This window comes from Trifolium pratense, linkage group LG2 (genome assembly GCF_020283565.1).
Source record: "Trifolium pratense cultivar HEN17-A07 linkage group LG2, ARS_RC_1.1, whole genome shotgun sequence".
NCBI classification, from domain to species: Eukaryota; Viridiplantae; Streptophyta; class Magnoliopsida; order Fabales; family Fabaceae; genus Trifolium; species Trifolium pratense.
The window spans coordinates 65,953,677-65,968,034 of record NC_060060.1 but is presented as its reverse complement, the minus strand read 5'-3'; the positions used below and the strand labels follow the sequence as shown (position 1 = coordinate 65,968,034).

Sequence of the window (14,358 nt, the reverse complement as noted above, 5' to 3'; positions counted from 1 at the left end):
AGTGACATTAAATAATAGACATTGAGATGCACTCTTTACATCTGATTTTTGACATATAAAATGAGAAATGTAATAAGTGGAATGTCCGGAGTTCATACCCTGACCCCTGAATATATGGTACAATGTTCATATCAACTGAGCTAATCATGTAATCATGTGACATTTTTAGACCCATCTTTATTCCATTATTTGTGATGACACATAACACGTACGTAGTTTAGCAAGCCTCTTAGATTTCGTGGTTTTTTTTTTGTCTGAATTTTTTCTCTAATATGTACATTTTTTTTATCATATCATTCTATGATCATATAAACCTTTTTGAACCTGGAACTCTCAAAGCTAAGCAATAAGCATCAAGCAAAGAAAAGATAAAAGGCAAATATCGAATTTGTGCCTTGCCTACCTACTTACTACTACAGAAAAATATAAAGGACACCAACGTACGCAATTTTTTAATGTCACTACTTCCCCATAACCACCATTTTTTTTATATATTTATTTTTATATCAAATTTATGCATTGTAGGTCAATCTGAAAACGAGACACGAAATGCAAACAACAGTGCCACGTTACATTCCCACTGATAGTTTAGTTTATTTTGTCCGCATATAATAAGTTCAACTGATTTATTACCCTGCAAATGTAGCAGTAATTATTTACGTAAATAATTTAGAATATTACTTTGACAATGACATAATTAAATCATAAAAAACAAAATAAATATAGAGACTTCTTAACATCCGAACAAGCCACTAATTTAATTTAGTGATAAGAAATTTGAGTAGGATGTATGAGATTCTGATTTCGATCTTTTACCACATTTTAAACAAAAAAACACCCGCTTCATAATAATGTTGTATCTTCTGAGATTCATGATATAGTGTCGGAGAAATTATGTATTAAAAAAATAATTAAAATAAAGGTAAAAGAGAAAATATAAATACGATTTGTGCTGACGGAATCTGTCGGAAGAGCATCTAGATCTTACAGCCAAAAGAAGTTTCCTCTCTCTTCTTTCTTTTCTTTCTCTCTTTCTCTCTCCATTATTTCGTGCTGAGCAATTTACGGAAATAACGAATTCAGACATGAATTGTGCGAAACAAAACGGAATAATAAACCAAAATTCACCATGAAAGCTCATAACTCGAGCTTCAACATCATCATCATCATCATCTTCTTCTCACTTTCTCTATCCATCTCACTCAACACTGCAAAACATATCAATAATGAATCCGATCATCATCATAACACAAGAAGAATTCTCCACCAACCATTATTCCCTGCAAGTTCAGCACCACCACCATCACCAACCGTCACACCACCACCACCTTCTTCCTCCGACAACATTCCATTCTTCCATGAATATCCTGAAGGACCACCGTCGGATCAAAATCAACCAACACCGATTACTTCAAACGCTACAGCGGCAAATCCAACGGCAACACAACCAGCTAAAGGTACAAAAAAAGTAGCAATAGTTATTTCCGTTGGAATCGTAACGTTAGGAATGTTGTCGGCGTTAGCTTTCTTTTTATACAAACACAGAGCAAAACACCCTGCGGATACACAGAAGCTAGTGTGTACTAACACACAGAGTAATAACAATCAACAACAAGATTCAAGTTCTAATGCTCCGGTAGTAGCTTCTAATTTTCTCTACATTGGAACGGTGGAACCTTCCAGAAGGTCAACAACGGTCAACGATCCGAACCAAACAGAGAAGCTTAACCGTTCGCCGTATCATAAACTGAATTCAGTTAAGCGATCCGATCGGTATCGTCCGAGTCCTGAATTACAGCCAATGCCGCCGTTGAGTAAACCTCCAGACGGAAACATACCGCCGGCGATGTCGCCGGAGGATTCTTCCGATGAAGAGAGTAACGGAACGGCGTTTCATTCGCCGCAGAATTCGTCGTTAAGTCAGGAAGATGGATTTTACACACCGTTTTCCGTTTCACGACAGAGTTCTCTTGTTAACGGTAGTCCGGCGAAGAGAGAGAATCCTTCGACGGTGACGCCTCTTCCGTTATCGAAGAGAACTTCTCCGAAATCTCGTGTTGCTAATAATTCGCCGGATATTCGACACGTCATCATTCCGTCTATTAAACAAACTCCGCCGGAAAAACAGTTAACCACCTCCGGAGGCGGTGGACATTCAAGAAAGCCGAAATTCTCAGCGCCACCGCCACCTCCGAATTTGGCACATCTTCAATCAACAACTAATACATTTTCAAACATCTCTAAAACTTCACATAATCATCCTCCTCCTGCTCCTTCTCCGCCACCACCACCACCGCCTCCTCCTCCGCCAATGATTCGAAGATCAGTGTCTCCGACGCCGGTAGTTTCAGGTGGTGTTGATTCTGCTGGTAGTGTAACAAAAGTTTTAGACTCTGTTTCTGATGATGTTGATGAGAGTGTGAATTTGAGATCTTCTTCCGAGAGGTTTGAAGTTGAAGCCAATGAAACGGAAGGTGGAAAACCGAAGCTAAAAGCGTTGCATTGGGACAAAGTTCGTGCAACTTCAGATCGTGCTACTGTATGGGACCAAATTAAATCAAGTTCATTTCAGTGAGTATATTTCGTATTTAATTCTCTATATATCATTTTTGGGATTGTAGTAGTTGAAGTACATTATGAATTAATATTATTAATTTCTATGGTTTGGTGTTATTTAATTCTCTATGGTTTGGTGTCATTTTTGTAGATTAAATGAGGATATGATGGAGTCCTTGTTTGGCTGCAACAACAATGGAACGAATTCTTCGGCTACGAAACCGAAAGAACAAGGTGTTAGAAAATCAGTTCTTCCTAATTCTGTTGATCATGAGAACAAGGTGTTAGATCCTAAGAAGTCACAAAATATAGCTATATTGTTAAGGGCATTGAATGTGACAAGAGATGAAGTTTCTGAAGCTCTTTTAGATGGTAAGTTAAGTTGTTCCCTTTATTCTTTACCTTTTTTGGAGAAAACTTTCAAGTCACGTTTTCTAATTCGAGTTAAACATATAAATAGAGTGATTTATGGTGCCTTAATCTATACTGCATTGATGATTCACATAGCTTTAACTTTTAAAATATGTAATGAATATTGAGTAAAGTTCATGTATATCATATGGAAAAAATTGTGGAGGAGGGGCATTAGGTGTAGATTTTTTGTGTAGTAATTTGTGGCAATAATGTAGAGAGAATGGACCATATAATAAGAAACAGAAGCATGGCTCAACAACTTCAAAACAAAAAAGTCATCATCCATGCATTATGTAATCTAGTAGTATATGATAGTGATGTCTAAATCAGGATCATGCCACGTGCACATCATTATGTTATTTTAAGGGAGGTGCAAATTTAGGTATTATGGTACTGGGAATTTCAAAATTTGTTAAAATCCAAATCCAGCTTATTCAATGTACTTGAGAAGAATAAAACAAGGACATCTTAACTTATGAACATCTTTAAGGCACAAGCTATTTTTGTCTTCTTTAACAGAATAATTTTTTGTCATTAAACTTGTTACTGCAAAATTGCCACCTTAACAACTTAGCTTTGTATTTTCGTTCCAACTGTCGGTGCTTCCTGTAAAAGCAATAGCGTCCTGGGTTAGTGAGAGCCGTGATCACATATGATACATCCAAAAGATGGACTATTCTATCATTTCTCTGGTAGCATTATATTTCATTTTAATCTTTTTCTGAACTCTTATAATTGAAATACTAGTCTCTAATTCTTTAATGCTTAATATCATCTGAGGGATAGGAAAATCTGCCCTTACTTCTCCTACAATCCACTGGTTGTTGGCCATTATTCTCAGAAAAGAAAACTAAATAAACTTTAAAAATGTGTGGATTTCTAAATTTTATAACTTCGATTCATGTTTATCATCTTTTCATTCATATTCTTAACAGAGGGACTGCATTCCTTTTTGTGTCCACTTCAAATGACAGTTATTACTCTTAATAAAAAATTTCTATCACTTTCAAGGCTAATTAACACGAAGTATTTATTTGTTAATTGTATACTGGAAATCACTAAACACATGGTGTTTCTTGTATTATTAATCTACTGAATCAGTAATAAATGTCTAAAATATGTGAAATATCAGAAGATAGATTTACAGAAAGTTATGATATCGTAGTTTGCTATTGCCTTGAACCAATTGCTTATTTGCAGTCTTTATTTTCACTTTGTCAACATCATGTATTCATGGCTTGTGTTATTTTTTAATGAAACAGGGAATCCTGAAGGTTTGGGTGCTGAGCTATTGGAAACCCTAGTAAAGATGGCTCCTACTAAAGAGGAAGAGATAAAATTGAAAAACTATAACGGCGATCTCTCAAAACTTGGATCTGCAGAAAAATTTCTTAAAGCAGTGCTTGATATCCCTTTTGCCTTCAAAAGAGTCGAAGCTATGCTATACCGAGCTAACTTTGATTCCGAAATCAACTACCTCAAGAAGTCTTTCCAAACCCTGCAGGTATTACTCACTTTCAACTCTTTTATATCTTTGATCTATAATGTCTTATGACAAACTAACCTATCAGTTTAATCTGTCAGGCAGCAAGTGAGGAATTAAGGAACAGTCGGTTATTCTTCAAACTTCTTGAAGCTGTACTCAGGACAGGAAACAGAATGAATGTCGGCACTAATCGAGGTGATGCTAAAGCATTCAAACTAGACACACTCCTAAAACTCGTAGATATAAAGGGAACAGATGGAAAGACCACGTTGCTCCACTTTGTCGTCCAAGAGATCATTAGGTCTGAAGGTGCAGAAACTGAATCTGCAAACGGAAATATTCCCGAACAAATGGAGTCCAAATTTAATGAGGAGCAATTTAAGAAGAAAGGATTGCATGTTGTGGGTGGTCTCAGTAAAGACCTTGATAATGTCAAAAAAGCAGCAGGAATGGACTCGGATGTCTTAAGCAGCTATGTTACAAAGCTTGAAACAGGGCTTGAAAAAGTGCGGTTGGTTTTGCAATACGAGACGCCAGATATGAGAGGCAATTTCTTCAAATCCACAAAGCTCTTTATGAAATACGCAGAAGACGAAATTGTGAGGATCAAGTCTCATGAAAGAGAGGCTTTATTCCTTGTGAAAGAAGTTACTGAATACTTTCATGGAAATGCAGCAAAGGAAGAAGCACACCCTTTAAGAATTTTCATGATTGTGAGAGATTTTCTAAACATTTTGGATTTGGTTTGCAAAGAAGTGGGAAGGATGCATGATAGAATTGTTGGTGGTGCTTCAAGATCCTTCAGAATAGCTTCAAATGCATCATTACCTGTTCTTAACAGGTACAATGGGAAACAAGATAGAAGCTCGGATGAGGAAAGCTCATCATCCCCTTAGTATTGTGAATACGAAAAGAAACAATAGCCTCTCAAAATAACAGTGAAAGTAAATGAATGATCTTGCAAACTTAAATTCTCATTTGGTTTAATCCCATTTCACTAATAGTAATAGTGAAGATGGATAACCTTCACTGAGATCACAATCACAAACATGAAACATGTTAAATGCATGTTTCATGGTGAGGAAGAAAAGTGAACATACCCTTGAAACAATTTCTTGGTTCACTCAAATGGGCTACAAAGGTTCATGCCAATGCCATTATCCTCATTGAAATGAGAGGTGTAGGAGATGATGCATCATTTTGTTTTTTCCACTGCAATACATATGCTACAAGTCAAAATAGGTTCTATTAGATCAGAGACATATAGTTCCACACATTTTAAATGATGTGAATGTTTTGATGTACGTAAGAGGCTCTATATGTAATTTTTAAAATCAAATATTAATAAATACTAGCTGTTTTGCAGCAATTTCTTTATCTGTACCTAGGTTTAGACTACATTAGAATTTAGAACCATACAAAAAAGATATCAGTACATTAGATTTGGCGATTAATTTTCTATTTATCTTTTTTTTTTTTTTTTTTCAAAAGCAAAGAGAACATATCAATCAACAGAATAAACATGTGCTGCATTCCAAGTACTCTACCAGCTTTTAACCATTAATTCCACCCCCAATAATTGTATCAACTTCTTGCACTGCTGGTCCAAGGAAAATAACAAAAAGGGTTTCAAAAGTAAACATTACCAAGGGAAAGTAAAAGGTACTTGTGTTGAATAAAGGGAGAGTGATGGATGCTTTGGTAGATAAAGAACTAGCTGTAAATCACCATTGTTTCATCACTCCTTTTTTTTCCTTTCTCATTCGCTGCTTTATAAAGAAAATCAAATCCTTCACCACTGGACCCAGCTTTCATTGATATGATTGATATATACATTGCTCTTTTAACATTCAGTTGAAATAAAAGCATACACCAATATTCAGTTTTTATTTTTGGACTTGAACAATATTCAGTCATTTTGCTACAAATTCCACATTTAATAGTTCACATGTTGTCGAGGCAAACATTTTTTTTAAGAGGCAAAAATATTTTATTTATGAAACAAATCCAAAGTACAAGGGGTACTAAAGGATAGGATACAAAGATATGACCAATTCATATTATACAACAAGAGTCCCACCACTAGCCTAAAGAAAATACAAGAGGCACCGTAGCAAAACATGACAACAACAAACTAATCTTAAATCTCGAGACTTCACAACTTTTAAATTTATATATAACCATGATTGTCAAAAAAAATTTATACTCCATCATTGAATATGGAAGCCTTAATTATCATTGAATGATCATCAGTGGCGGAGCCAGAAAAAAAATATTGGGTGGGCCGATAAAAAAATTACAACATATAAATTAAATACAAAAATTATATTGCATATAACAATTGAAGTTGTAATAAGTATAAAGTTAACGTAAAACAAAAAGTATAAAGTAAGATGAAATACCATAAGATTGGTTGCATAAAAAAACAGTTGGTCACTAAAAAATTAAAATGCGTACTTTAAAATAATATTTACGTTTACAAGTGACTCGGAATAATAAATAATTAATTAACTTTAAACTAATACTTGCATAAAATTGATCATAAAAAATTATATTTTTTATTATATTACAGATATATATTCAAAAGAGAATAATTATTTTTAATTGATTAAAAATTGTGTTTATTCATACAAAAAGTTAGTAAAAAAGATAAGTAGATATATAATTAAAAATTGTGAAACCCACTTTACACAACAATGAAAGTTGATTTATTTAAAAAAAAAAACCAAAATAGAAAAATTAAAGAATCACGATGAAAAATATTTGTTTAAAGAAAAAGATAGAAAAATTAAAAAAGTCTACAAGCAGGAGTCGAACCTGCAAGCTATGCGAAAATATATAAGCAGGATATCCGCTTGGCCAACCACTTTGTTATGATGTTTTTTTGCATTAACCCATATATCTATCATACTCTTGTAATTTTATATACTAATAGGGGTACCCAAGTAATTTCCATTTTTTGGGGTGGGCCGCGGCCCGGCCGGGCCACCCCTAGCTCCGCTACTGATGATCATACAATCATATAGAAGCCTTAATTATCAACCCATTTGGGTTGGTGCATTGGTATTGGCTTGGGACCTGGGAGTGTGCTCCTCTTGAGGTCTGAGGTTCGATTCTCTCTAGCACCAATTTAGGTGAGCTAATTTAACTTCTTCAAAAAAATTATCAAACTCAGTACTACGAAGTTTACAATATTGTTACATTGACACCAACCACTTGCGTTAAATCCCAGTAGAGAAAAGTTCAATGTTAGATCAACATAATTGAGCTACTTAAGTGATGGATATATTCCGCTACCTAAGTAGCAGACAAAGATATTTTGGTAATTTCATAGGACGTGCAAAAATGGGGTAGGATCACAAAAGTAAAACTGATATAACTCGGCTGAAAATATAGGTAGTTTTATATGGGCTATTCTTGTCCAGATCAGTTGTGGCCTTGTGAGACTGTGTTTGCCCAAATCCAAGATATGAGTTTCATGGTCAAATCTACCTACCTAGAGAGAAGGGAGAGCACAAGGAACCAACCACAATTCCCAAGTTTAATTTGCTGCCAATTTGAGGTTTTTATTACGCTATGATGTTTATACAATAAGCTTCATAAGATAAAATCAAATGAAATGAATTAGGCTAACTAATGGCCATAAAATATTTTCTGAAAATATGACATAAACTCTTTGAAATAAATTACAAATAAAGTAATATATTTATAACTCAACCCAGATGTCACTATATCAGAGCTTTATCCCATGTTGAAGTATAAACCGGTCCAAGGGACTAATCTAACCAAGACATAAACATAAGGGTAAGGAGTAGGCTCTCTACTCCATCCTCTTTGACATAAACCAATTCACTTTTGCAAAATCTTGTTGCTACTTATCTGTAAAAGAAAATACAAAACACACAAAAGAAAGGGGTGAGGTACATTCCACGCATGTTAAGTGGTATAACAACATAAGTGAATAGAAATAGACGCGACAACATAACATCACACAAAGATGTTTCCCTAAACACTAATTCACAAATGAGGACCATCTTCGCCTCACTCCACAGCTAGGTGACTCAGACTTAACGACACCAACACAAACTATGGTATCACCCAAGTACCACTCTCGCCTCACTCCACTGCTAGGTGACTCAGACTCAATGACACCAACACAACTATAGTATTACCCGAGTACCATTCTCGCCTCACTCCACGACTAGGTGACTCATACTCAATGATACTAGACTAGCTATAACATCACCCAAGCACCATTTTCACCACACTCCACGCCTAGGTAACTCAGACTCAATGATGTCAAACAACAATTAGGATCCCCCAAGCACTTCGCCTCTCTCCACGGCAAAGTGACTCAGACTCAAGACACAGTTTCACAACGTACAAAGAGCCACATCACATGCACATAGACATTTTCAATCAGAACCTAACATGAATATCATAGGAACTAGGTGTGCCTTAAACAAAATATTAAGCGAGCACTATTTTTACTCCCCGTGAGCTAGGTCACTCGTCTCAATATTATTCATCTCCAAATTAAACACAATATATACCTTATAAATACTTCTGTTAAGATTTCCATGGTTTGGAGAAAATGCAGAAAACTTTAGAAAGTCTTCAAGATAGTAAAAATCATAAGGATTCATATTTGATAAAAGATGATGAAAATAGTACAATGATGGCTCTTATATAGAGCAATTTAGGGGTTAACTAACTAACTAACCACCTAATAACAAACTATAACAAACTCATTTAAACTCTAACTAACTAATAGAAACTACTAACTAATCACCATTATTCTTAACATCCTCCCTCAAACTCAACATTGGAAAATTTTCCAATTTGAGTTTGAATCACAATGAAAATACAAACTAAAATTCTATTGCATCAAACATGAGACCCACGTCCAATAGGAATCCAACCATGCGATCCAGGGCTCAAACATGAAAAGAATCCAAGCTTCATCATTCTCCTAAACCTTAATAGCAGTAACAAGGTTTTGGCATATCTCAGTAACCTCACAAAATAAACTGCAACAGTAGCAATTCATGGCAGCTTGTGCACAATTCTTAGCCAACAAAATAAACCAAAGAAATAGTAGGGGCATTCCATCATAATATGAATTTGCCTCTAGAACAAGCTTGAGATCATTACAAAATAATCAACAAACTCTAACCAAGAGCCCTTCATTCCAATAATATCTCTAATGTCCTCAAGCAATGAAACAGAGAGTTTGAGGCTTCAAATTAAATTGCCAATCACTAAAATCTGCTGCTCCAAATTGAATTCCTCTCAAACACATCTAACAATCCAACACCAGTAAGCTAAAATCCACATTGGAAAGTAGTAAATTCAAACAAATTTTACTCTACAATTGGTGCTGCCACTTGTATGCAACCAAAAGTATCAATAACAGTGATACAAAAGCCAAACCTTCAACAACCATTTGATTGACCAAAAACATTCAGAACCTGATAACGCTTCAACTCTATAAACCTTCAGAACAAAACTTGAACAATGTTGTAGAACTAACTTCTATATTGTAATAGCCTCCCTCAAACTCATAGCAAGAAAATCCTTGGTATGAGTTTGAAAAAAAAAAAAACCAAGCGCCAAACAGAACCAAAACTGATTAATCAACTTCAACAAATATCATCAACTATTTCAATTCTTAGAGCTGCTCCCAAAAAAATTCCAAAACATGGATGAAATTTCAAACTCAAGACTACAATAAAATCCAATTACGGATGATAGATGCAAAAGTTTGAAGTTGTATCAGAAGGTATACCAGAGGCCAGATTGAGTTGTGAAGCAAACTTGAGTTCAGAAGCAAACTTGAGTTCAGAAGCCAGTTTGAGTTCAGAGTCAATGAAGGACGATGGAGATTCTGAATCACTGACCTGTGTGTGCTTTTCTTCTGAAGTGAGGATAGTAGTTAGAGACTTTAACTGTGATCGGTGACGATTCCCGCCGGGATCGAAAACAAGGACGATGAATTCAACGGAAAATTCAACAACGAACACGATGAGCAAACCAAAGGTTGACGGTGAGACGAATATCATCGCACCATAAAGTAGCTTTATAGAGAGAGGCGTAACCACACCGCCGGGATCAAAAACAGTGTCGAGAATACCATAGAGATCGAGATGCTCAAAGTGATTTGCAGCAGAAACGGGAAAAATTGAATTGCGAGATTCCAATACCTCTACAATGATGGCAAGACTGTGTTCGATTGATTCCAATCTTGGCGAAACCGGATCTTGTTCGATGAAGACGTCGACGAAACGATCAATTGCAGAAAAAGAAATTTCAGATAACAACTTATGATTCGATGTTTGTGGCTTGAATTTCTGCAATTTTTCTTCTACCTTCGCCTCTTGATTCAACAGATCCAGATTCTTCAATTTCTCATTTTCTTCTGAAGCGGAAAACGCGGATTCGATGCTGCAGCTTGAATCAACGAGAATACATGTTATTTTCCCGATCTTGACAGTGCAGTCTTTGATCTCTGGTTTCACAAACTCAATCGATTTGATCGGAACAATTTCCGAATGAAAATTACCAAACCTGGTAGATGAAACAAGAACAGAGGTAGATGGTGATGAAATCTCCCCCTCTGCCTCTGGAATTGAATCACTCAAAAGTTCTTGAACATGAATTGAAGATTCTTGTGGTGATTTTCGAAGTGGTGGAAGTGGCAAGAATTTCTTCTCCATCTTCGATTTCTTCCACAAGTGACAATAAATGGAGTGAACCATTAGAAATGAAGGTGGATCAAAAAGTACAGTGTAAATTTCTTTGTGGTAAGCAATGGAGGGATTCTCCGGTATCGGTACAATGGCGGAAGCGGGACGGATTCTCGATGATCGAAACCGAGGCGATGATACCATGTTAAGATTTCCATGGTTTGGAGAAAATGGAGAAAACTTTAGAAAGTCTTCAAGATAGTAAAAATCATAAGGATTCATATTTGATAAAAGATGATGAAAATAGTACAATGATGGCTCTTATATAGAGCAATTTAGGGGTTAACTAACTAACTAACCACCTAATAATAAACTATAACAAACTCATATAAACTCTAACTAACTAATAGAAACTACTAACTAATCACCATTATTCTTAACACAAAAGAAAAATCTAACTTAATTACCTTACGTTTCCCACTTGAAACCAATTTCTCTCATTTCCTAGCTACATGACTTTCGAGTACCTTGTCTGCAACACATTTATGTTTCTCACAGTTTATCACTTACCAGTTGGGAATTTAAGAACCACACCCAAAAAAATTGAACCATTCCAAACTCCTAAGCCCAAAGTCAATTCATTTTTGCGGAAAACAAGTGATACAACACAAAAAATGCAGTGAGATTATTGGACATAACAATCACAAACAGTCAATTAACATTAGCCCATTGAACTTGACTGCTGCAAATGACAAACATCAATTTGATGAATAATGTCCTCTTTTCATGCAAAGTCAAGCACTGTCATTCTGCAATGGCTAAACATTTCTGATATGACGTCACAGCGAAAGACTACTTACTAAATAGAAACTAATCATGCTTTGATCGGCTCAGCACGTGGCCTCCATAATCCCAGCCTGTACTTGTGTGCATGTTTCAATATTAGCTTCCTCTGCAAAGCAGAAACTAGTTGTGAGAAAGTTTGCCAACGGACTATTTAATTGTATGTCATGTGGCCAATCACAATCCAATTAATATCACCTTAAAATCAATGTAACATTACATAAACCCCAATCCTACCAAAAGTTTAAAGGTCATTGTACTTCTGGTCTACGAGTCTTAAGATTGATAAACCATAATTGTATCACAATAAGTGACTGCCATAATCGAGGAAAAAGGCATAGAGGAAAAATGCTTACATGTTTGCAAGGAATACCAAGTTTCTTGAGTTTGAGGGTTCGAGTAACGAGAAGCTTTTGGAAGTCACCAATTTCAGAATCGAGCTTAGCGACATGAGATTCAACTCCTTTTCCAATTCCATTTAGAAATTCTGGTATTCCAACCTTGACTGCAAATCGTAACATAACCAACCAACCAACCAACCATAGATTAGTACAAAAAAGAAAGTGAAAAAAGTGTTAAGTGGGAAAGAGGAGGAACTGTTACCAACCAACGTAGGGTGTGGATTTGGAGAAGGATCTAGAATGCGGGAGTGTGGAAATGAAATTAAAACTTCCGTTTCTTATGACTCTCTGCAACTGCAACCATAATGCCATATTGCCTTCAATCTTCAACCTAATATCGTGCAAAGACATAGCCAAGTCAGGGGATATGGAGTGGAGCTGTCAAAACTAGGCTAACCGGCCCTAACAAGCTATGGCCTTCATGAAGTTGGGCTGAAAATCCCTATTTAAATATGAGCTGAAAACATATTTCTCGATCCCGTCCCTAAACCGGCTACAAGCTTGTTAGACAGCCCACCATTTTACTTTTACTTTATTTTTACATACAATTATATTCCTTACTTACGACACAACAAATATATCACTTTATCCAACATAAAGTCGTTGTTTGCTAAGCACTAATGTTAATGAATGTACTCCCTCTAGTCCTAATTATAAGAATGGATTAACTTTTTAGATACATTCAAAGTTTGATGTATCTAGTCCTAATATAGATTAGATACATCAAACTTTCAATGAATCTAAAAAGTGAATTTTTTCTTATAATTGGGACCGGAGGGAGTAGTCTGTAACAACCAAAATATAGACTTCTTGGGTTGGGTTTGCTTCTATTTGAGTAGACATTGTATAGCAAAAAAAAAAAAAAACTAATTAAGAAAAACTAAGCATCAGCCATTGTTGTAACCTATATGTTATTGTATCAGTCATTGAAAAATAACACTAATATGAATCGGTCATTGAAAAAATAATTAAAACAAAACACTATATCAGTAATAAAAAAAACAGCTAAGTATGAAATTAAAACAGAACAATATCCCAATTTAAGTATTTTCTCAAACAAAAAAGCACCATAAGAATTACAACTAATTAAGTTTAGTCATGAGAACAAAAAAACACCAAGATTACTAAAACATAACAGCATCTCAAAACCAACAACAACAACAACAAAACAGAAATCGAAAGACACGCACGCAGAGAGAGAGAGAGAGAGAGAGAGAGAGAGTGAGAGATCAGAGATGGAACCTGAGAGAGTGAGAGTTGGAGGCGGAGATGATGGCGGCGGAGAGAGTGAGAGTTCTATTTCGATTGTTTTGAAAATGTTTTTTTTCTTTCTGGAGAATGTTTTGAAAATGTTTCTTTGGGTACTGATTGGACCGGTTCCCGGTCCAACCGGTCAGTCCGGTTTTTACAACATTTGCTAAGCAAATTATTTTATATTTTATATTTATCTATCTACTAGTGGCAGGCATGTTTCCGTGGTATCATCCGATTAGATGAAAACAAAAACATGTTAAAAAACATGAATGATTTGATGAAAACAAAAAGTATAAGAGTTAAGAATAGTGTTAAAAAAATCTAGGAGGTTAAACTTAAAAAACAAACTTTTAAGATTATATTGGGAATTAAAAAATAGGAGGTTAAATAATATGATTGTTTGTTGGCATAGAAGAGTGGGCGTGGGAGGCACAAGTCACTTGGGTCAGTATCTTTTATGTTGTAATTGCCTATGAAATCTCACAAGTGAACGAACAACAGTAGCTGGCTAGAGGTGCGCCTATCCCTGCACGAGGCGCAATGCCTGGGCGTGAGGGAGTTTGACCTCGGCCTTGTGCGCAAGGTGCGCGTCCTAGGCAGGCCTTGCGAACTGCTTGAGGCGCAGCAAGCCAGGCACGCATATCCGATATTTCTAGAGAATGACATCACTTGCATTCTATATTTCTATGACTTCATACTCTATCCATTAGCCATTGGC

The 14,358-nt window shown here is 35.7% G+C and overlaps 2 protein-coding genes across 2 annotated transcripts; one reads left to right on the top strand and one right to left on the bottom strand.

The window, feature by feature from the left end:
- The first annotated feature begins 764 nt into the window (after positions 1 to 764).
- LOC123906332 (formin-like protein 6) lies at positions 765 to 5,833 on the top strand. The gene is made up of 4 exons (XM_045956235.1): positions 765 to 2,571; positions 2,708 to 2,928; positions 4,233 to 4,474; positions 4,555 to 5,833. Exons 1-4 carry the CDS (start codon positions 1,130 to 1,132, stop codon positions 5,350 to 5,352), a joined length of 2,703 nt encoding a protein of 900 aa, XP_045812191.1. The 5' UTR covers positions 765 to 1,129; the 3' UTR covers positions 5,353 to 5,833.
- A 2,143-nt stretch (positions 5,834 to 7,976) lies between these two features.
- LOC123906331 lies at positions 7,977 to 13,781 on the bottom strand. Its single transcript, XM_045956233.1, has 5 exons — positions 13,629 to 13,781; positions 12,593 to 12,717; positions 12,342 to 12,490; positions 12,003 to 12,094; positions 7,977 to 8,335 (listed from the first exon to the last, which is right to left on the bottom strand). The coding sequence occupies exons 2-4, from the start codon at positions 12,696 to 12,698 to the stop codon at positions 12,017 to 12,019; spliced, it is 333 nt and encodes a 110-aa protein (XP_045812189.1). The 5' UTR covers positions 12,699 to 12,717; positions 13,629 to 13,781; the 3' UTR covers positions 7,977 to 8,335; positions 12,003 to 12,016.
- Between the last annotated feature and the right edge of the window lie 577 nt (positions 13,782 to 14,358).